At 48.1% G+C, this 24064-nt stretch overlaps 1 protein-coding gene across 3 annotated transcripts in view; it reads left to right on the top strand.

Moving 5' to 3' along the window:
• Nucleotides 1–7061: 7061 nt before the first annotated feature.
• Zfp64 (ZFP64 zinc finger protein) overlaps nt 7062–24064 on the top strand; it is a 65768-nt gene continuing 48765 nt past the window's right edge. Inside the window, exons 1-4 of one of the 3 annotated variants that reach the window (XM_036185596.1) lie at nt 7062–7528; nt 11232–11465; nt 21705–21866; nt 22889–22951. In XM_036185596.1, coding sequence (XP_036041489.1) covers nt 7492–7528; nt 11232–11465; nt 21705–21866; nt 22889–22951 — 496 coding nt within the window. In that variant the 5' untranslated portion in view covers nt 7062–7491. Of the gene's footprint in view, nt 7529–8448; nt 8529–11231; nt 11466–21704; nt 21867–22888; nt 22952–24064 lie in introns of those variants that run through there. The other 2 variants (XM_036185598.1, XM_036185597.1) reach the window with 2 other exon arrangements.

The raw sequence follows: 24064 nt of genomic DNA, 5'->3' as shown, positions 1-24064 counted from the left end.
CTCAGTACCAGATGATAAATATTTTAAATACCCAGTATTAGGTTTCTCCACAGATGCAGTAAACCAAATTGAGCCGAATTAAAGGGTAAAGGACCGGGTTTAATCCGAGCAAAGCATTCCCAGGTAACCTCAGGAAAAAGGAGGAGGAGAAATTACATGGCGGGTCTATGCAGGTCTGCCCTGCAGGCACGGTCTTGAGCTCGCTCACAGGGAGGAGCCGCTGCTTGGCAGGCTTTCTGAGGGGCAGGGTTTGGAGGAGAAAGGGCAGAACTTCCAACACAGCAGGCATCAAGCCCCGCCTCCTCTCTCTCCTCTTCCCACCTCCTGCCTTCTGTCTCCATGAGTCCTCTTCCTCTCCCATGTCTGTCCAGTCATCTCCCCTCTCCCCTCATCACCTCTGAAGAGCCTTGTAATGGCACTGAAGGCAGCTAAACACATATATACATATTAGCCTGGCCTGGACCTTACAGTCCTCTCAACCCACTGAGTGCTGGGGTTCCACGCATGTGCGGCCATGCCGAGTCTGTTCGGCAAAGTGAGATGATATAATCAGCAGCTCCCAGCATGCAGACCTTGACAGATAACTTTCTTCGCTTCTTGGAGGAAGGACAGGCAACAGGAAACGGTCTAGCCTTTGGTAGTGTGTCAGAGAAGGAGCCTGGGCATGGATTCCCAACTGGTACACCCCTCCTTTTAGCCCTAAAATCTCGTCTCCACACGTTAAGGGACAGCTGACTCCATTTTCTTTTTAGTTAAACAGTGTTAGACTTTGGTCATGTCCTCAGCTAGAGGTCAGCTTTTTTCACTGGTTCTTCTTCAATAATCTTGTGAATTACACACTGCGAATTGTTTCCATTGTTCTGAGAACTAACTGACTGTAAGATGTTTCATGGTACGTTAACTATCTGACCATAAACCCATAACGAGTACCTTTCCTGTGATCAGAAAAATAACTGCAAAGTTCCACTTTTAATTACTTGATATAGAGACTACTCTGCCTTTAATCTGGGCCTTTTCCTTAAATTTTTTTTTAGATTTATTTATTTATTATGCATATAGTGTTCTGCCTGCATGTATGCCTGCAGGCCAGAAGAGGGCATTACAGATGGTTGTGAGCCACCATGCGGTTGCTGGGAATTGAACTCAGGACCTCTGGATGAGCAGCCAGTGCTCTTAACCACTGAGCCATCCCTCCAGCCCATATCTGGCCTTTTTTCATTCTCCTACTATGAGAGACTGAAAATATGGCCCAGTCATTATTAAATTTTTATTTTGCAGAAATCTCAGTGTTAGCTCCTGATTTTCAACATCATACCACAGAGCATAGGTTTGCTCTTGTGGCTTGCTTGTTTTGTTTCTCTGATCTTTCAGCTTTCACCCCAATATCTGGCTCTGGGTTTTTAGTAATAAGACTATTTAACAATTCATGTTACAAAGCATCTAATTTCAATCCCTGGGATCCACATGGTGGAGGGAGAGAACCCCTAAAAGTTGGCCTCTGACCTCCATATGTGCCCCATGGCTCACAGGCATTCACATACACACACTAAGTAAATCAATAAAATATTTCTGTGAGTTCGAGGCCAGCCTGGTCTACAAAGTGAGTTCCAGGACAGCCAGGGTTGTTTACACAGAGAAACCCTGTCTCAAAATAAATAAATAAACAAATATAAAAAAAGGAAAACTATGTAATGAAGAGACAACCCAGAATTGGTCCCCCTTCACCAATGCCCAGGCTTGAGATTAACCCCCCTACCACATACTCATCATGCTCTCAGAACTGTCAATCACCTCCTCACAGCTGTTTTCTAAAATAAGACTGGACAGGTGCACAGCACCCTTGAGAGCCCCTGAAAGGCAAAGGCCAAAGACCCCACGGGTGCAAGTCAGATCACAGGGAGGAAGCCAGAGTACATTGGACAGGTGAGGACCTGGGCACTTTAGCAACCTCAGAGAGATTAAACTCCACACCCACAGAATAGGAGCAAGACGCTAGCTCTTAAAATGTGAATAGCAGGAGCTTGAGAGAGGGCTCAGTGGTTAAGAGTGTTTGCATTTAGCCTTCCCACCCCCTTTCCGCCATCTTTCTGTGCCATAGTGCACATGAATGTCCTGCCTGATGCTCTCAAGAGCATTGTCCCCCAATGCTGAGGGGCAAACGTCGGGTCCTCATCAGGCCCTGCTCCAAAGTCATCGCTGGGTTCCTAACTGTGATGATGAAGCATGGTTACATCAGTGAACTTTAAAATCGTTGGTGACCACAGAGCTGGGAAAATTGTCATGAACCTCCCAGGCAGGTTAAACAAGTGTGGAGTGATAAGCCCTAGATGTGATGTGCAACTCGAAGACCTAGAAAAATGGCAGAACAATCTGCTCCCATCAGTTTGGCTTCATTGTACTGACAACTTCAGCTGGCATCATGGACCGTGAAGAAGCAAGACGAAAACACTACAGACGTAAAACACATAAATAAAAAGCCTCCATGGGGGCCGGGCGGTGGTGGTGCACGCCTTTAATCCCAGCACTGGGAAGGCAAAGCCAGGCGGATCCCTGTGCGTTCGAGGCCAGCCTAGGCTACCGAGTGAGTTCCAGGAAAAGTGCAAAGCTACACAGGGAAACCCTGTCTGGGGGGGGGGGGGGGGGCTCCATGGACTGTGGGGGCAGGTGAAGGTTGAAACTAAATTTAAATGTGGACTGTGATGGAGCCAAGGCTTGAATTTAACAGACAGGGGATAGGAGGGAGAGATCATACAGAGGAAAGAGGGTGGGCAGTGTGGAGGATACAGTCTTCTGTGTGTGATGTGGTCCTTACACCCCACTCCACCCCTGAGACAGGGTTTCTCTGTGTAGCTTGGAGCCTGTCCTGGAATTTGATCTGTAGACCAGGCTGGCTTTGAACTCACAGAGATCTGCCTGGCTCTGCTGCTCAAGAGCTGGGATTAAAAGTATGCACCACCACCACCCAGCTGGTCCTCACGCTCTTGAACACACAGCAGCTGTGGCTGGCTACCTGTACAAGACTAACTCTCTCAACATTTCAGTGTGGATATGCGGAGAGCTCATGAGGCCCCACCCCTCCCTGAGGATGTTCAGGTAGTTACGTTGCTGTGGGGGTGGGAGAAATATTTTATCCAGTGTTGTAGACACTGGTAAGGTGTACGTGCTCCTGTAAATAACTTCTCACCCACCTGCTGTAAGCAACACTAATGAAGGTCATCGGATGCCACCTTCAAAAAAAAAGGGAGAGTTGAAGCGGGGTAATTGAGAAGAGGCAGGGGATCAGCAGGATGGGGGGAGGAGGGTAAATAAAGTCAAACTATGTTATATGCGTGTGTATGAAACTGTCACAATGAAATCCACTATAATGTCTATTCAATATACATTAATTAAAACATTTTAACTTGTTTTTTTTTGTTTTGTTTTTTTCTTTTTTTTTTTTTTTTTTTTTGAGATAGGTGTTGGGATCCTGCCCTCACTCCAGCACATGTACAGCTCGGGGTCTTGCATCTTACGTCATATGGGGGTGCTGGTGACTATGTGTGCATGGCATGGTCACACAATCTGCGCCTTTAAAAAGCTGGACACGGACCCCACCCTCTCTCTCTGTTTCCTCTGGCCTCTCTGCTCTCTGCTCTGCTCCCACCATCTCTCCATCCCTTTCTCCTCTAATAAAGCTCTCTGTAACTCTAGTAGTCATGGCTGTGGCTCATGACTTTTATGCTGGTAACCAGCACTACCAACCAGTACCATTTACTTATCAATAGGGTCTAACTGTGTAGCCCTGGCTAGCCTGGAACTCACAACATAGACCAGAGATCTGCCTTCCTCTGCCTCCCAAGCATGGGATTAAAGGTGAATGATACCATTTCCAGCTAACAGATTTTTGTTTTGTTTTGTGTTTCGGTTTGGTTTTAGTGGCTTTTGGTTTTTTGAGACAGGGTTTCTCTGTGTAGCCCTGGCTGTCCTGGAACTCGCTCTGTAGACCAGGCTGGCCTCAAACTCTGAGATCTGCCTGCCTCTGCCTCCTGGGATTAAAGGCATGCCTGTGTCACCTCCACCCAACAACAACAACAACAAGAAGATATCTTTAAAAAGAATCTTGGCACACAGACTAACTATGGCCACTCCATCCAAACATCAGTATCGGTATCAGGTGGGTCCTCTCCTGAGCAGCACTGGCAGTGTCCCCTGCTTTGAGTGTGGTCAAAGTGACCCGCCTGCAGGAGGGTCCAGGGGGACAATACAGGGCTTCACTGGATACAGTGGTGGAGGTCAGTGGAGCTGCTGGAGGGTTTGTGTTCCAGCTGCCAAGGAAAATGGTTCCCAGACCATGGAGACCCTGATCAGGAGCCTGGTTGTATAACTGGTGATAGATGTCCCAATGCCTGGCTTAATGTCACCTAGTTATTTCTGTACACTCACATCTGTGCCCTTTTAGGACATGGGAGCTAGCTACAGAGCATGTGTAATCACGCTGTCATGGCCCCCAGCACCGGCAGCATCATTATGGGGAATACATGACAGTCTATCTATAGGTCTGGCTGGATTTGCAGCTGTATGAGTGGTGCCAAGAAATTCCAACATTTGTCAGTGAAAGCACAGGACATGTCTGCTTGTAGATCTTTCTAAAGGAATGTTCGGGGGCTGGAGAGATGGCTCAGGGGTTAAGAGCACTGCCTGCTCTTCCAGAGGACCCAGGTTCAATCCCCAGCACCCACATGGCAGCTCACAACTGTCTGTAACTCCAGTTCCAGGGTTTCTAACACTGTCACACAGACATACATGCAGGCAAAACACCAATGCACATAAAATAAAAATAAATTTTTAAAAATGTTCATTCTGGATGTATATGGAAGAGTGTTCCATAAGCAGCTTGCTGTTTTATACAGCCTTCCTGTGCCAGCCCGCCTTTCATTGATGGTGCTCACTGAAAAGGTAACAAGATCATCAACCAAGAAATGCCCAGTCACACCAAGCATCAAATCTGACAGGGAAAGATGGGTCCAAGGAAACAAAAGTAAGTTCTCATGGTCGCCTCTAGCATATTGAGCTAAGTGTGATGGCACACACCTGTAAGCCCAGCCCTGGGGATGCTGAGGCAGAAGGATTGCAAATTTGAGGCTAACCTGGACCACACAGTGAGGCAATATCTCAAAAATAACCAAACCAAAAAATAAAAAATAAAAAGAAGTGAACCTAGCATTTTGCAACTAGAAGTTTTGTGATGTAGCATTATTATTCATTTCTAAAACTTTCTCTTTGACTTGTTTTCTATTTTAAGAGCACAACATACAACAGTATGCCAGTTGTGGTGGATCATGCCAGCAGAAGATGTTAAGAAGCTGAGGCAGGAGGATCATGACTTTGAGGCCAGCATGGGCTACACCTTTAAATTGGTGGAGAGATTGCACAGTGGTTAAGTGTGCAAGCTTGAGGATAGGAACTGAGATCCATTTGGAGTTTCTGCCTCAGAAGGTGGGATCATGGGATCCCCAAAGCAACCTGTAAGATGTCCTCTGACCTCCACAGATCATAGACTATAAGAGAGAAATCTAAACTCTCCTTGATTCCTTGAGGCAAAGCTAGAATCACTAGCAAGTGTTTCCCTGGCCTCATTGTCATGCAAAAAAAAAAAAAAAAAAAAAAAAAGCACAGAGGGGAATCTCTCCTCATTGTAGTCACATGATTTAAAAAAAAACAATTCTGAATTTGCATATGGCCTCTGTGTGTCTGTAAGAGTTTTAAGGCACACCTAAGAAACTGGTCAGGGTAAGGGAGGGGAAGAAAAAATAGAAACTGGTATCAAGATTTGATTCCTGGGAGAGAATCTGGGGTCCCAGTCAGTATAACACAGGAAAACTGAGGGGGTGGCAGGGGAGGGGGCTGGAAAACATTGGAGAAGAACTTGCTTTTCACTGTGTGTCCCATGGTAAGGTTTGGATATTTCCATGTTCATTTAGCCTTACAAAAGAGAGTTGGCTTGTGCGTGTTTGCTTTGTGTGAAGTCATCTGACGACCATACTGAAAACCACAGATGTATTACCCGGCCTGAATTAGATGCCAGGCAAGACTCCAGGCCAGCTCTCAGGAAAATAGTGGGTGTGTACTCGCTGCTCATTTGCAGCCCAAAGGTTCAGTCTTGATCACTCCCATTACAAGGGCTTAGCCTGTAATGTAAGTTTCGAATGTGTCTTTGCTGACATTATGTTAATGTTATGTTACAAGCCTTTGCCAAACATTAGCAAAATCCATTTTAGAAAGGGAATTTCCCTTGGTCTTCATCCAGGATTCCAGCTAGAGTCACCTGGGGCATGTCTCTGCTCTGTACATGCCTGGACCACAGGCCCTGATGTTCCGTTCCAGCACATCTGGGTGGCACCCAAACATGTGTGGCCTCAGCAGGTTCCCTGTGAGAGTGTGAGGTACCCATCCAGGGAAGCTGGGACAGGGTTAGAAGGTCGCACACGGAGAAAACCTGCTGAAGTGGAGGGTGAGAGCGCAGTAAGAAATAAGGAAGGTGGAATACTGACACCAACCACTCCGCAACCTCCTGAGTTCCTCAGTTCTTCCTTGCAGTGCATGATGTGGGTACACACTGAGGCCAGAAGAGGGTGCTGGATCCCCTGGAACTGGAGGCACTGTTGTGAGCCACCCAACGTGGGTTACTGGGACCAGAACCTGGGTCCTCTTGCAGAAGTTACACATGCTCTTAACCTCTGACCTTTCTCTACAGGTCTCACTCACCCACCTACCCACCCACCACCCCTACCTCCCGCGCAAGCTCGCACCCCCCGCAAGCAATTCTAACACATCCTCCATGCTTTCTCTATACAGGATAAAGCTGGAAGCCCCCAGGAACATAGGCCCCAGTGACTTTTCCCATCCACTCCATCACTAATCTCTTTTTTAAAATATGTGTGTGGATGCATGAGTCTGTATCAAGAGAGTCCCAGAAATGGCGGGAAGTCAGGCTTGGAGACTGGTGCCCTCCTACTTCCACCGAGCCCCATCCCCACCCTGTTCATCCCCAAGCAGAGCAGAGGCCCCGCCCCGGTGCTAAACTGTTGGATCTGCCCAAGGGGGACGCCCTGGTCCTGAGCTCCCCTCTCCTAGGCCGGCGGTTCATTCTCCTGGTATCTGCGGCAAAAATGAGGGTCCCCAGGAGGGCAAGGTGCAAAGGCACAGGGCGGCCACAGAGACCCCAGAGTGCCTGGGGTGGAGTGATGGGATCGGGGCGCTCGGGCTTGGGTGCCCAGGTCCCTCTCCGTGTCCCCGGGAGAACACAGCATGGGAACCCAGCTGGGCTCACGGGGCCAGCGCCCTCTAGGCAGCGGAAGTGGCGCGGGCTGTACATCCGTCCCCGCCTCGCAGAGTTGGGAGCAGACAGGCAGGGTTGGGGGGTGTGCAGGGGGTAAAATGCAAGAGCAAAGTCTTTGCACCATGTAGAGCGAGGAGGGGGGCCCCCGGGAGCGGCGTCCCAGGTCTGCGGCCATGAACACGAGCGACAGCTTCTCAGGATCAGTACAAAGTAAGTGCTGGGCGGATGTAGCTGGTGCCGGGCCCGGGCACAACTAGCAGGCCCGGGGCTCTGGATCCTGGCGACCGCGCACCTTGCATGCCCCTCCCCAACCCCATCCCAAACAGCGGCCTGCTGCACCACCACCACCCCCAGGAGGCATGGCCTGGGGAGGCCACGCGGTGCAGAGACCGTCACCTCCTACATAACCAACCCGCCTGGCAGAGTTTGGGGCACAGCGGAGGGAAGGAGAAAGTGGGGTGACCTGGTAGGGAAACTTCTGCCTCAGTGGCTCAGGTTGGAGCATCGCTGAAAGGCTTGCCGGAGGGTTTGCAAAGCTCTCCCCGCACTCGGGGTGGGGAGATGTAAGGAAGACCACGCTGGGGTGGCTTGCTCTGAGTTTTGAGTTCTCTGTTATTTTCCTGACATCACATCAGCTTTTATTTTACCCCCTCCAAGTTCTTAGTATCCCACTGTGCCTTTGTTTCCCAGAGTTGGGCCAAGGATTGAATGGGAGGTAACCTCCTGGAGTGCCAGCATGTGTTTAAAACAAGGTTGCTGGGTCCGCCCCCGAAGGTCCCCAGGGGTGGGGCCAGAATCTGAGGTCTTCCCCTGCTGCCTGGAGCACCGGAAGTTTGAAAAGCCCTGGCCAGGGTTTGCAGACACCTGGCCTAGTTTGCTAACTGCTGTTCTTGAAGCCACTGGCTCCCAACTTGCCTGGGTGTGCCCTGCATGACTTATGAAACGTGTTCAGGGAAACCTCTCCCAGTCCCCACCCTATGGTGTCTCAGTGTCTCCCAGTGACGTGCACTTAAGGTTGTGCTTAAAGAGGGGGACCCCCATCACGTGACCTGCTTTGCAGCCTTGAATCGGCCCCCTTACAGGCATTAGCTCAGTTCATCTTCAGGGGTCCTAAGGAAAGACTCTTTTGCCCTCATTTTGCAGGCGGAAAACCCAGGGCTAAAGTCACTGTTGATGCTAAGAAAAGACCCCGTTGTGACTTGTTCCTTTTGTGAGTACCAGAAGCATAACTTAGTACCAAAACTGCTTCATCGTGGACACCAATACTATTCCACCACGAAGACACCCTTAGTTGTGCAAATATGGCTACGTTCGCACTGTTTTCATAGTATTGGGACTGTCCCGTAGCCACCGGCCGCAGCAGTCCAGAGGAGGAAGGCCTTGTTCCTGCCATCTGTTGATGTCTAAAGGCTTCCGCAAGGTGTCTTACAAGTGTCCCTCCATCAGCATCACTTCCCCTGGGGCGTCTGCCACAACACCACACACAACACACAACACACCACACACCACACACAAACGCCTGTCTTAGTCCTGAAAGAGACTGGACAGAATCGAAACAGCTTACAGTTTTCAGAAAATTGCGTTGTACAGACACTGTGCCTTGTAGTATTTAACCTCGCTGGTTACAGACATAATTATATGATGCATGGATACTGTGGAGTGACATGTTCCCCCTAAACAATTACATGTATGAAGAATGTTAATGCTTATGTGGTATTATGTAGGGAAAAGATTAGCTTCACAATACAACGGGGGAAAAATGAAATTTTAAGCATAAATAGTAGAAAATGTGTTTGTAATGTCCATAAAAGGTACAAATGAAAACATTATGAGTGTTTTTTTCTGCCAGTTCTTACTATTTCTTCCAGGTTTTATTATAATGCAAGAGAAAAAATTTAAGATTTTATTTCTATTTTTAATTATGTGTATACAGGGATAGGTATGTGCTTTTGAGCGCTAGTGCTCATGGGGACCAGAAGGGGGCGTCAGATCCCCGGAGCTGGAGTTGCTGATTATGAGCTGCCCAGTATGAATGAGTTCTGGAAACTGAACTCACATCCTCTGTGACAGCAATAATACTGAGCCATCCCTACAACTCCACAAAAAAAAAAAAAAATTAAGAATAAAAATTAAATTTCTCATGTTGAGACTTACTAATTGTTATCTTTTTAGATTTATTGATTTATGTATATGCATGCTCTGTCTGCATGTATGGTCTGCAGGCCAGAAGAGGGCATCAGATCCCATTATAGATGGTTGTGAGCCATCATGTGGTTGCTGGGAATTGAACTCAATAGACCTTTATATAATGCTTTCTTTTGCTGTTGTTCTGAGACAGGGTCTAGGTGTTTCAAAGTGGCCGAGACCCAGGAGTTAGTCCTCCAGCCTCCACCTCTGGAGTGGCTGGGATTGCATTACTGGCCTGCATGCCTACGCCGCCACCTCATTTTTAGGAGGTACTGGGGATCGAACTTGGGGCCTCAGATATGCAAGGCAAGCCCTCCACCCACTGGGCTGCATCTGAAGCTATATTACTTTCTAATATAGAACCAGGTACTGTGTTAGTTGCCTTGAAACTCTCAATATTAACTCTCTCTCATTGCTGTAGAAAAATGACATCCCTGTCAGTTAAGAGTGAATTTAGTCTGCAAGTGTCAGAAAAACCTGAACCATTCACTTATACCGGGGTTGCATTCGGGGACCAGGGAAGTGAGAACAAGAATTAGGGATTCTAGCATTTTCCTTGTAGTTCTAAAGTATCTGCAGAAGTGCCAGCATCACATCTGTGTCAACAGATAAAGGAAGAGGAAGCCACCGCTGGCCTTTCCTGCTCCCTTTGTGGTATGTGTGCTGGAGGAGTCTACACATCAGTCAGGAACCACTGTTGTCAGGGACCACCATTGTTGTCAGGGACCACCGTTGTGAACTATGGGTTCCAAGGTGATGAGGCATTTGGAAATGTGTGTTGGGATGGGAGTAGTTTTCATAATGACCTTTCTGTTGGGGCAGGAGATGGCTCAGGGCCTGGAAAGGGCTAGGCAGTCCTTCACATCAGAAGAACTTTCTTTTTTATTGGTTGTGTGGATGTGAATGTATCCTTGTGTGTGCACGCACATATGTGTGGAGGCCAGAGGACAACTCTGCTGGTGTTCCTCAGACACCATTCCTTATGTTTTGAGACAGCGTTTCTCCCTAGCCTGAAACTTGCCAAGTAGGCTAGGCCACCTGGCCAGCGAGCACTGGAATTCTCCTGCCTCCTCCCCTAGGCTGAGATTACAAACTCACACCCCACACCCAGCTTTTTACATGGGTTCTAGGGATTGAAGTCAGGGCTTCATGTATGCAAGGCAAGCAATTTGTGGACTCTCTTGCTGTGGAATAATCCTCTTATACACTGTAAAGATTTGTCGCTCCAGTTGGTTTAATAAAATGCTGATTGGCCAGTAGCCAGGCAGGAAGTATGGGTGGGGCGACCAAATTTGATGATGAGAAGAAGGGCAGAGCCTCAAGTTGCCAGCAGACCCAGAGGGAGCAGAAAATGAAAGTGCCATACTAATCAAGGGACCACCACATGGCAGAGCATTAGTAAGGAATATGGGTTAACTTAATATGTAAGGGCTAGTTAGTTATAAGCCTGAGCTATTGGCCGAGCATTTACAACTAATATAAGCCTCAGAGGGGTTATTTGGGAACAGGCAGTCGGGACAAGAAACTTCCATTTACACTGTCTCCCCAGCTCTGAAAGAATTTTCTTATAAAACATAAACCCCTAGCCTATGGGGACACAGCTGCTGGGACAGAATTTGGAGTGGGTTTCCAAGAAAGAAGGGTATAGGCTGTCCACTAGCCATGTCTGCCTCTTGCCATGACACTGGTCTGGAATTAAAATGTGACTTTTCCTTTGCCCATGGAGTCCCAGGAGGCACCACGGTCCTGGTAGAGCTGACACCAGACATCCACATCTGTGGTATCTGTAAGCAGCAGTTCAGCAACCTGGATGCCTTTGTAGCCCATAAGCAGAGTGGCTGCCAGCTGACCAGCACACCGGTGACAGCCCCCAGCACGGTCCAGTTTGTGTCAGAGGAGACGGTGCCTGCCACCCAGACCACCACAAGGACCATCAGCTCGGAGACCCAGACCATCACAGGTACAGCCAGGCGGGGATGGGGGAGGAATGGGCAGAGGTAGCTGGCTGCATCCCCCACCTCTGTTAGGAAGGCCTGCCCAGGGCCCAGCCCCTCAATCACTGACTTGTTATTTTTAACCCGCCTGCTGGGAAGCAGTCATTGGGCCGAGTTTGGAGGCATCTAGGTTCAAACCGTGAGTGTCAATAGTGAGAAATGTCATGTGTGTAAGCAAAACAGACAAAGGCCAGGTTTCTAAGCCACACCTCTGGATGCTGAGAAGCAGGTTCTCGCAGATTTGGGGGTGGGTATGCATGCGAGCCCTGTCTTGGCATCATTCCTGTGAAAAAAAACAGGAACATCGTGGGTTTTATCTTTTTTTATAATTTTTTTAATAATTTTATTTATTTATTAAGTATACAGTATTCTGCCTGCATGTATGCCTGCAGGCCAGAAGAGGGCGCCAGATCTCATTACAGCTAGTTATTAGCCACCATGTGGTTTCTGGGAATTGAACTCAGGACCTCTGGAAGTGCTCTTAACCTCTGAGCCATCTCTCCAGCCTCGGTTTTATCTTGTTTGGGGGGTTTTTTAGGTTTGGAGTTTTTTGGGTTTTTTTAAGACAGGGTTTCTCTGTGTAGCCTTGGCTGTCCTGGATTTCGCTCTGTAGACCAGGCTAGCCTCGAACTCAGAGATCCACCTGCCTATGCCTCCAGAGTGCTAAGATTAAAGGTGTGCACCGCCATGCCCTTCTTGTTTTGTTTTTTAATCTGTAAGTAAATATGCGTCTTCCCTCCTTCTTCTACCAAGAATGCAAAAAGCACATGCTCTTCTGTCCATGCAGTTTGTCAAGTTACAGAGGCATCAAAAGGTTGAATATAGCCATGTACAGGGCATAGGCTGGTAATCCCAGTAGGAGCAGCAGAGATAGTCATCTCTGGCTATACAGTGAGTTCAAGGCCAGTCTGAGGGAAAATCAATTAAAAAATGTATTCTACAGCCCAGAGGTGGTGCCTTTAACCCCAGCACTTAGGAGGCAGATGTATGAGTCCAAGGACAGCCTGGGCTACACAGAGAAACCTTGTCTCAGGAAAAATCAAAAAGAGAAAAAGTGTATTTTACGGATCTAGAGTATGGGTCTGGAGAGATGGTTCCGTTGAAAAAAAGTTGGCAGCTCACGCATATAAATGTTTATATATATAAAGAATGTTTAAAAACCAACAAAAGCAGAGGAAAAGAAGCAAGCAAAGAGTCGGGAAAGGACGGCAGATGGCATAGAAGGATGTGCTGAGCACATCAGGACATGGTCCCTGCGGCATGAGAGCAGAGCAGATTCAAACCAGGCATGCATGCTCTGAGGATGCGAATCCCGAAACCCTGGACGGTTTTGTGATACCTTCCAAATTAATTCCTCAATTTTAGATCTGCCAGCAAGCCTGATGCCTTGAGTTTGATTTTGGCAAAAGGGAAGAATCCACTCCCGAGGGTTGTCTTCCAACCTCCACACACATGCACTGTGATGTTATACGTGCATGTACATACACACACAAATAAATAACTGTGAAAGGATTACCTAAAATATATACCTAAGTATGTTTAATGCGTGTATTGCTAAGTATTTATCCTGAAAACTTGTTAGCAAATGAAGACGTTCATTACAGTTTATCCTGTGCAGTCAGTTCTATATGTGATGCTTAGGAGAGAGATGGATAAACCATGCCAGACATCATACAGTGCCATGTACCCGAGCCTCGGAAAGAGGAACCATGTCCCTATGAGAGCAGGACAGGTGTGTGCACATGGAACAGTGTCACACCCAGTAAGAGCTCTGGAACAGGAGGCACAGTCAGTGAGAGCCTGTAGGGGTGTTAGGGCAGGGCACAGACTGGGGTAAACTGGAAAGATCGTGCACAGGGCAGCTGTTCTTTGGGTCTAGCCAATTCTGTATTTTGATTTTTTTAGCTGCAAAAAAGATATGAGTTTTCCCAATTAAAACAAAAGTTAAAATATGTTTATTTCTGTGTGTGTCCATGCATGCGTGCCATATCACACATGTAGAGTAACAGGACAGCTTTAGAGCTGGTTCTCTCTACCACGTGAGCACAGGGGATGGAACCCAGGTGGCGACTTGGCAGCAAGCACCTTTACCAGCTAAACCTTCTCAGCAGCCCAAATGGATCCCAGTTTTTAAGACATTGTTGGCTGAAGCTGGGCGGTGGTGGCGCACGCCATTAATCCCAGCACTCGGGAGGCAGAGGCAGGCAGATCTCTGTGAGTTTGAGGCCAGCCTGGGCTACAGAGTGAGTCCAGGAAAGGTGCAAAGCTACACAGAGAAACACTGTCTCGAAAAACAAAAGAAGAAGACCTCATTGACTGAACAAGAATACATCAATCAGCCTGACCGAGCCTACAGGTTTCTAGCTTACTCTCAAAGACCATTTACCAGCTAGATCCGCTGGAGCTGAGGATCAGCCAACTTCCCTCTTTATAAATTACTGTGTGCTTTTTAAAATTTGGGACTTGAGGCTAGAGGGACACCTCGGTGGTCGAGAGCACTGACTGCTCTTGTGGAGGACCGGGACTCGCATGGCAGATCACAACATTCTGAAACTAGTTCCAGGGGATCCAATCCCCCACCTCTGGCTTTCTGAGGGCATGTGCACAAATGTAGTATACACATTACACTCAGGCCCATACACACGCCTCAACATGGCACACATACCACACTCAGGTTTACACACCAACACATAAAACAGTTTCGGGCAATAAGCAGAATTACTTGAGTATTTTTAATGCTCCCAAAATATGTGTCTGGAGAGATTTTAGAATAGGAAAATAAATTAAACCTTAAAGGAAGTGATCAAGAAAATGGGGAGACTAGAAATCACCTGAGAAACCAGCAGTGGCGCACCCCTTTAATCCCAACACCAGGGAGGCAGAGACAGACTGATTTCTACAAGCTTGAGGCCAGCCTGGTCCAGAGAAACCTGTCTCGAAAAAGAAAAAGCAAAAAATCACCTTGCTAGTGGCCTGCTGTGACTGCTTGTATCTCAGCTAGACGAGGAGAGAGCGCCTGTGGGTAAGAGAGGAGTCCAGGAAGACCCACAGATCGGGGCTGTCCTGGAACGAGTGTTTCATCCCTTTTCCTCATGGGCATCTCCCGGGAGAAAGTTTAGCCTCCTGACTTCAAAACACAAAGGCCCAGTAAGAATTACAAGAGAATTACACTCTGCCTGGGGTTTTTCAACACTGACTTCTGAGCTGTTTGCTTCTCTGTTCCTTCTGCTGGAAATGCCTTTCCCAGCCTTGCCTGGCTGGTGCCCCTGGTGACAGTCTACACACACAGTTTCCCTAGCACACATGCCCTCCACATGTGCAGCCAGGGTACACATGTTTTCCCTTGCAGTTTTTCCAGCGAACCCCATTTCTTAGCACCCTAGAGCCCTGGCAGGCGGTGCTCCTCTGCCTAGAACTGTCCCTGTGTGGTCTCAGGCCAGGCATGGGTACCCAGCTCTTCTGAATGGTGCAGATGACAATCTAAGCCCCAGAGACAGGCCCCAAGTCTCATATCTCACCTACAGTCTGATAGCTCTGGCCATGGCCTCATGCCTGGGCTGCCGCAGGAATTCTGTAACAGACCACTAGAGGGCAGGAATGGCTGCGGGGGGGGGGGGGGGGGCTGTCTGTGAGCCCTTGTTCACAATGCAGTCTCACAGATAAAGTGGCCTCAAGTGTCTGGCCTCTGCCCGACTTAGCTGTCTCTCTCCAGACAACCAAACAGGATCCTGCTTGCCTTTCTCTGCCACACTTTTCTGGACTCCACTCACCCCCACCACCACTTTGGACTTGACTGCTCCATTAGCTGTCAGTCCCAGGACCTGCTTGTAGATCAGCGTCCTTGGGGAACTTACTAGACACCAGCACCGAGGCTCCACCTCGGGAAAATCACGATTCCTGGGGTGGAGACTCCAGCATCACTGTAATAAGCTCCCAGGGAGACCCACGGCTCTGGCAGGTTGGAGAGTTACTCACTTGGCCCAAGGCCTCAGTCCTACCCACCTCAGTGATGGTTCCTGAAGGCTCCCGTGCCCTCATCCTGATACTTCCCTTGAAGAAGCCAGGCTTTCTCTTGGCAGTCCCTTGCTGCCCAGGAGCCATGGGGTCATGTGACAAGTGATGAGCGCATTAGCAGCTTTCCACACCCTATCCCTCACTGCCACCCCAAGAGATAGGAAGGAAAAGGCCCATTCTCCAGACAAAAAACACTGAGCCCAGGGCCAGCAACATGGCCCTATAGGTAAAGGCACCTGCTGTCAAGCCTGACAACCTGAATTTAACCCTGTGGACCTACATGGGGGAAGGGAAAACTAATTCTCACAGGTTGTCATCTATGCGGTAGCATGCACATACATACACACATAAATAAGAACTGTAATAAAGGAAAAGAAAGAAACCGAGCATCACAGCTCACACGTGCAGCTGCTTTTTAGCCTGTGACTGTGCCTCTAGGTGACTCATGGGTCTCATATGAATAGCGCCATGCCAGAACGAACCCAGCTGTGCCCAGCTGTGCCTGCTGGGTTTTACCTGCCCATCCCCCACGCCACCCCCATGCTTGCATCTGCATCTAATCTTGACATTCAGAGAGCAATGGCCGTAAGAGACTGAAAGAGCGGCCTCTGGAATGAGAGAGAAGATGTTCAGATCATGACTCCAAGAAGGGGTCGGAGCTAGAATATCGCCATGTCCTCCCCGAGGAACTGGAAGGTTCCTCAGAGGAGGGGGGACCGTTAGGAGAAGCCCACAGAAGCCCTGACTCAGGAGGCCCATGCTTGCCTTTCGAGAGGGTTTCAAGCATCCTGTGAACTGACCTGTGGAGGTCACACGTACACTGCCCTACTCACCCCACTCTGGGGATTTTTCCGCCGCAGGGGCCTCCCAGTCAGATGGCTGTGAGACAGAAGTGGAAGGGTCCCAGTAGCAAGCTCACCAGCCTGGTCTTAGTGCCATGTCTCAGGGAAACCCCTCAGTCCCACAAATGGGGAGTATTCCTCACCACCACCACCACCCTCCACCCCACCCCCCCCCCCACCCCCAGATCCAGTTGGGAGTTTGATGAAAAGAGTCCAGTTTTAGTGGCTGGAGTTGCTGCTGGTCACACACTGAGCCACCAGGTTCAACCTTATGAAGTGGACACGGAGATGTTCCCATTGACAGGGGAGTAAACTGAGGCTCAGTATCTTACGGTTACGATTGCTGTGATGAAACACCATGACCAAAGCAACCTGGGGAGGGAAGGGTTTATCCGGGTTATGTCGCCACATCATAGTTCATCATTAAAGAAGTCAGGGCAGGAACTCAAGCAGGGAAGGACCCTGGAGGCAGAACTGGTGCAGACGCCATGGAGGAATTCTGCTTACTGGCTTGCTCCTCATGGTTTGCTCAGCCTGCAGGCTTAGAGAACAGTAGTTCTCAACCTGTGGGTTGTGACTCCTCTAGGATCATTAGAATACACAGATACTCATTTACACTACAATTCAGTACAGTAGCAAAATTACAGTTGTGAAGTAGCAACAAAAGTAATTTTATGGTTGGGGAAGGGTCACAGCATTAGGAAGGTTGAGAACCACTGTTATAGAACCAGGACCACCAGCCCAGGCATGGCACCACCCACAGTGTGCCCTCCCCCATCAATCACTAATTAAGAAAGTGCCCTGCGGGCTTGCTTACAGCCTGTCTTCTGGAGGCGTTTTCTCAGTGAGGCTCCCTTCTCTATGATGACTCCAGCTTGTGTCCAGTTGACATGACACTAGCCAGTACGACTGACCCCTTGCCACTTGACACACAGCACATTTAGAACCTTTCCTTTATCATTTATCCCCAAGGTAACTCATTAGTATTAATATCACAATAGAAAACATAAATAACTTTAAAAGTCCCACAGACCTTACAAATTCATACACAATAAAAGTTCAATCTCTTTAAAAATCCCAAATCTCTTTCAAAATCTCAAAACTTTTAAAATAAAAGTTCAAAGTCTTTCAGCTGTGGACTCCTGTAAAAATCAAAATTAAGCTGGGCAGTGGTGGCACACACCTTTAATCCCAGCATTAAAGGAGGTGGAGGCACAGGGGGCAGGCGGACCTCTGAGTTCAAGGCCAGCCTGGTCTGGGTGGGGAGAGAGTGGACAACCCAAAAAAAAAATCAAATTTAAGCTAAATACTTTCAAGAGGGAAGTATTATGATCCACATGAGTCTATTAAATGGCTAACAGGATTTATTAAGATATAAATTGAGGAAATACACTCACGAATACAGAACGGAGTAGACAGCGAAGTCATCCTCTGATCTGACCAGGAGTGAACCCACCTCACAGGCAGGAGCCGGGAGAAGGGGCACGTAACCCTTCTCCAACGCCTTATAAGAGGTCTCGAACAATGGCTGGAAGCACACCCTCTTCTGGGCCCTTTAGCCCCAGGTCATGGGCGGGGCAGATACCACTACTGGGAACAACTAGGGCACAGTCACAATCAGAACAAAGCAATCCCAAACTCCAGCACCGTAAATAACTCAATGTCCAATCGCCTGGGATTCACTTGCAATCTTCTGGGCTCCGCCAAGGGCCTGGGGTCACTTCTCCAGCTCCGCCCTCCACAGCACACACAGTTCGTCCTCAGCTGCGGCTGGCTGCACTCCACAGCTGCTGCTGTTCTTGGTGATCATCCCTTGGTACCAGCATCTCCAAAATGCTGGAGTCTTCTGCTGCGGCTAGGCTGCACTTTCAGTAGCCTCTCCTGGGCTCTCTTCAGGGACTCCACCCTTGCCATATGGAGCCAAGTCTCAGCTGCACTCCATGACCCCTTTACACCTTCAAAACCAGCAGCACCTAGGTGACTCCTAACACTACTAAGTTCACTGGTCAGCACAAGGTACAACCTTGGTCTTGTCTGGAACACAGCTTCTGGGTGCTGACCCTGAGGGAACACTTCCCAGAAGTTTTCACCTCAGCCATGCTGGTCTCTTCTTAATCACTGCTGAATTTTCAGCTCCAGTGATCAAGTATCCCAGCAAAGCAAAGGTTTCACTATAATGGTTCTGGTCCCTTACTAATCACAGCTGATTCTTCAGCCCCGCTAACCAGAACCACAGATTCTTCACACAAACGCCAAGTCAAGTCTTTGCTTCCCTCTGAAACTTGATAAGCCAGGCCTCCATCCATCGTCTGCCCTGCTCACAACATTCTTACCTTTCCAGCTCCTGCAGAGCAGCCCACTGAGTTCTCAACACGTACTGGCTTTTCTAGCCATGAGCACACAGGCAAGTGGGCTGCTCAGAGAGCCTGGCCATGAAGATGGGACAGTGGTTGTCAGAACCCAATGGCTGACTTTAAGTGGCCAGACATCCCACGACATTTCCTCATCAAGAGAACTGGAAAATGAGTTTGCTCAGATGCCAAAAGCTGTCAGAACCCGGGAGCCATCTGCCATGAATCAGTGACAGCGTCATGAAGATGCTACAAAGGTCCAGGTGATCCTACCGGACTCTCACGAGATCAGAGCGTGTGTTTAAGAAATGTGACAGTGGAGAGGAGTGCATGCTGGGAGCTAAGTGCTGAATGCACAGGGTTTTAACAGGAGTTTTAGTTGTCATTTATTAATGTGCACATATGTGTGCCTCGGAGTTTAGACTGTATGCATACCCCTAGAACTGGAATTACAAATGGTTGTGAGCCGACACGTGGGTAATGGAACTGAACCCAGGTCCTCTGCCAGAGCAGTCAGTGTTCTTAACCACTGAGCCATCTCTCCAGCCCCCTCACGATTTTTTTTAAAGGGGTCCACCTGGCCACGGCTGGGATTCAGCTGAAACCGTGTCTCCCCAGATGGTTTCAGGAGTGGAGATTGAAGTCCATATAGGTAATTGGTTTTTCCCGGTGAGGAACCCAGAATGGGATGCTGTGGGCACCGGAAGTGAAGGTGAAGGCCTTGATGAGGAGGCATGATTTAAAGACAAAAATCAAACCAGGCCAGCTACCCTTCAAGAAAACCATCCTGAAGAGGAGGAGGAAACCACATGTTAAAACCAATGTCTGGAGGGATGGCTCAGTGGTTAAGAGCACTGGCTGCTCTTCCAGACAGTTCCTAGCACCCACATGGTAGTTCACAACCATTTATAATTCCAATTCCATGGGATCCAATGACCTGCAATGGTACCAGGCACACACATGCTACACAGACATACATACAAGTAAAACACTCATATACATAAAATATAAATAAATCTTTAACAGTGAAGGTTCAGGACACACTGCTCTGTATTGTGACGTCTCCTTAGATCCCTCCTGACGGTGGCAGTTTCTCCGGTTTCATCTTCAATGGCTTGGATGGTTTCTGAGGTGAAGTTTTTTTGGTTTTTCGATACAGGGTTTCTCTATGTAGCCCTGGCAGCCCTGGAATTCACAATATAGACTAGGCTGGCCTTGAACTTACTGAGATCCACCTGCCTCTGCCTCCCAAGTGCTAGAATTAAAGGTGTGCACCACCGCCGGGCTGAGGTGAAATATTTTACCAACCGCCTTCTGCTGGGATTTGTCTGTCTCTTAGCTGGGACTGTGGGCTTGGAGGGAAATGACCTATGGTGTGAGTTTCTTTGGCAAATGGAGCTATGTAGTGATGGCAGGTCTGGGTTGATTCAAGTCAATATGTTCTGGAAATAAAGTGGTAAAGATGGCACCTCTCTGTCTTGCTTGTCTCCAGTGAACATAGATTGCCTTCAATTGGAACTAGACCTCCCATGGGCAAGCGCCGTCTTAGCAAAGGAGACAAGACCTTTGTTTACAAGCCCTAAACCAAGAACGTCATTCACAAAATGGGCACACACAAAAAATTATAAGCAGAAAAGAGTTCAAGACTACCTCTCTTATCTTTTTAATGATAGCTCATTTGGAGTCTTTTTGTTTTCTTTGGTGTTTACATTTTTTTTGTTGTTCCTTTTTACCTCCAAATCGCAGTGAGACTTCCAGGGTGCCGATGACTTTTGAGAGAAGTCCTGCATTTTTAGGACTCTGAGACTCTTAGCAGAGTGCCTTGTACATCTGCCTGCAGTTAACAATGCCTACGTGGCATCAGCTTTAGGGACATGTAGTACTCAGTCGAGAGGTCTGAAGCCAGGGCTGCACTGTAAGAGACTAACTGCTAAATTTGTGAGGAAAGGGTCCCAGCATCCACATAGCAATCCAGTGGCTTGCAGACACCTGTAACTCCAGCTCTTAGGGATATCCTCTAGCTTCTGCAGAGGCCCACACACACAAGTAAATAAAATCAATCTTTAACAGCAGAAAGAAAAAAGGAGTCCAAGACTAGGGATGGTGGTGTATGCCTGTAATCCCAGCTCATAGGATGCAGGAGTTCAAAGCCACCCTCAGCTACATAACGATTTAGAGGCCAGCCTGGGCTATGTGAGACCCTGTCCAAAAAGACCAAAGTCTTGATTGGTGTTTTAGAGCCCTAGGCCAGCATTTGTTTTGTGTTGTGGTGGTTGTTTCTTGGTCAATTTGTTGAGACTGGGTTTCATCGTGTAGCTCAGACTGCCTGGAACTCACTGTGTAGACCAAGCTGGCCTTGAACTCTGAGTGCTGGAATTAAAGGCATTTTGCCACCACCCTCAAAAGCGCTTGTGTTTACTAGGAGTTCGAGGCTTGAGGCAGGGTGTCCATTTGTAGCTATGGCTGTCTGGTACTCCATATGTAGACCAGGCTGACCTGGAACTCAGAGAGCCACCTGCCTCTGCTCCCTAAGTGCTGGGATTAAAGGTGTGCACCACCACACCTGGCCACTGGATTTTTTTTTTAATTAACTTTAGTAGTTTGGTTTTTTTTAAGTGCAAATAAAAATTGTCACATACCAAAATTAACCAATTTTTAAGGATTTTTTTTTAATGTATGTATTTTTCCCTGCATATGTATAGTATCATAAACCTGTCTGGTATCAAAGGAGACCAGAAAAGGGCCTCCTACGCCCTGGAACTGGAATTATAGGAGGTTGTGAACTACACTGTGTGGGTGCTGGGAATTGAACCTGGGTCTTCTGGAAGAGCAGCTGGCAGTGTTCTTAACTACTGAGCCACCCCTACAGCTCACACACTTGATTTTTGAATGAGAAAGGAAATTCTTTCTAGATATGGTGTGCCTGGAATGCATTGCATCATCACCCTGGAATGCATTGCGTCATCCTGTGGAAATTAATGGCCACTGCACCCTTTAGTTTCAGCTCCAGAATTCGTCTTTGAACATGGCTATCAAACTTACCTGCCCGCGGAAAGCAACGAAAACCAGACAGCCACCGTGATCTCTCTCCCCGCCAAGTCACGAGCCAAAAAGCCCACCGCACCCCCTTCGCAGAAGAGGCTCGGCTGCTGCTATCCAGGTAAAGCGGGCTCTGTGCTCGGAGTGCAGACAGGGTTCCTAGGATTTGTTTTAATGTTGGGGAGTCTGAGTCCTGATTGTGTAGTTCAAACAGACCTGGGATTCACTATACAGCTTTAGCGGGTCTCAATCTCGTGATTCCCCTGCCTCAGCCTCCTAGTGTTAGAATTAGAGGCCTAAGCTACAGTACCCAGCTTCTTCGTGAATTCTTTTTATTCCTTAAAATTTATGAGTATTTCACCTGCATGAAAGTCTATACTCCCCATGTGTCTGGTATCCACTGACTCAGAAGAGGGCGTGAAACCCCTGGAACTAGAGTCACAGGTGGTGATGAACCTCTGTGTGGGTGCTGGGCACAAAACCTGGGTCCTCTGGGAAAGCAGGCAGTGCGCTAACCGCTGTACCATCTCCAGCCCTCCTTACACTGGTTCTTATGAATCTTCAGTCTTCCCTAAACAGGACAGTGAAGCATTTGCCTGTCTCGTCCCTTTATGACAGCATCTTTCTAGCCTAAGGGCCATGTTGTAAAGCAGTGGCTCTCAACCTTCCTAATGCTGTGACCCTTTAATACAGTTCTTCATGCTGTGGTGACCCCAACCATAAAGTTATCTCTGCTACTTCATAACTGTCATTTTTCTCCTGTGATGAATCGTAATGTAAATATCTGATATGTGACTGAACACACACACACACACACACACACACACACACACACGCACACACACGCACACACGCTCACTCGCACACACACTCACACACACACACACACACACACACACACACACACACACACACACACACACACACACGGTTGTGACTAAGAACCACTGTTGTAAAGTGTAAGTTCATGCGTCGTTGTTCTGATGGCTCCTTTTGGTTTTGAGGTTGTGCCAGAGCGATGCTGTACTGTGCCTGGCATGTGACATCAGTGTCTTTCCTGTGTTGCTGGCCCTCTCCCCGGGGTGAAGCAAGTCTCGGCCACTTCAGATCCCTCTGGACTTCATCTTCTCTTGACTTTTTCAGGTTGCCAGTTCAAGACTGCCTACGGCATGAAAGACATGGAGCGACATCTGAAGATCCACACGGGTAAGTGACATGTCATTAGCTAGGATACCCTGAACATGCACCCATCAAGGAGCTGGGGACCCAAGATGTCGGACATATGACAAGGGCCTAGCCTCACAGAGGCCAAAGGAACAAGGGTACAAAGTAGATAAAGATACTGCTTGTACACGTGGTTTTGGCAGAAACATATCCAAAGCAATAAAAACCCGCCAGTGGAAAAAGTGAACCAGAAGGCCAGGAACTGCCATAGCCATGTGAGAAGTGATGTGCCATGATTAATTAGCGTCAGATGCAGATAGCATGTTGGAAATGTAAACGTCTGTGTATACACATCACATTAGAGAGAGAAGGTTTTGTTTTGCTTGCTTGTTTTCAGTGCTGGGGATCAAACCAGAGGATGCATGTTTTGTTTTGGTTGTTTATTTGATTTGTTGTTGATATTGATTGTTTAGAAAAGATCTCACTATGTAGCACAGGCTAAACCAGAACTCACTATGTAGCACAGGCTTGCTTTCACTTCTCCATACCCCTGCCTCACTGGGGTCTTGGTGCACACCACCACACCTGGTCGAGGATAGTAGCTCTCACACATCTGCCATCTTTACCTGTGACACAAAGGGCATGTGTTGTCTGTGCAATGTCAAAAGGGGAGCATGATGGGGTTTGTTTTAGAACAGAAGGAAGGGCCAGAAGGAAAAGGAGTGTACCGCCAAACCTGATGCCCTGAGCTCAATCCCAGGGACCCACGGGGCAGAAGAAGAGAACCGACTTGGGAACTTGAGGGCATTGTTCTCTGACCTCTAAGTGCACTTTGTGACCCACATGCTCAAGTGTGAACACATACACACACACACACAATTTTTAATGTAATCAGATTTTTAAAGGAGAGAAAAAAACGGGGTTGGGGATTTAGCAGGGCCCTGGGTTCAGTCCTCAGCTCCAAAAAAAAAAAAGGAGAGAAAAAACATCAATGCATAGAAAAAGGAAAATGAAGTGGGGTATTTTAATTTTCTTAATGCGGTCATCCTTTATAGATCCTCAGAGGATTGCTTTCAGGGAGCCCCCAGTCCCCACAGATGCCAGAAACTAAGGATGTGTGTGAACATCCCAGAGACAGTGAAGCGGTGTCTGCAC

This window comes from Onychomys torridus, chromosome 4 (assembly GCF_903995425.1).
Source record: "Onychomys torridus chromosome 4, mOncTor1.1, whole genome shotgun sequence".
Lineage (NCBI taxonomy): Eukaryota > Metazoa > Chordata > Mammalia > Rodentia > Cricetidae > Onychomys > Onychomys torridus.
This window is presented reverse-complemented; position numbering and strand designations above follow the sequence as displayed.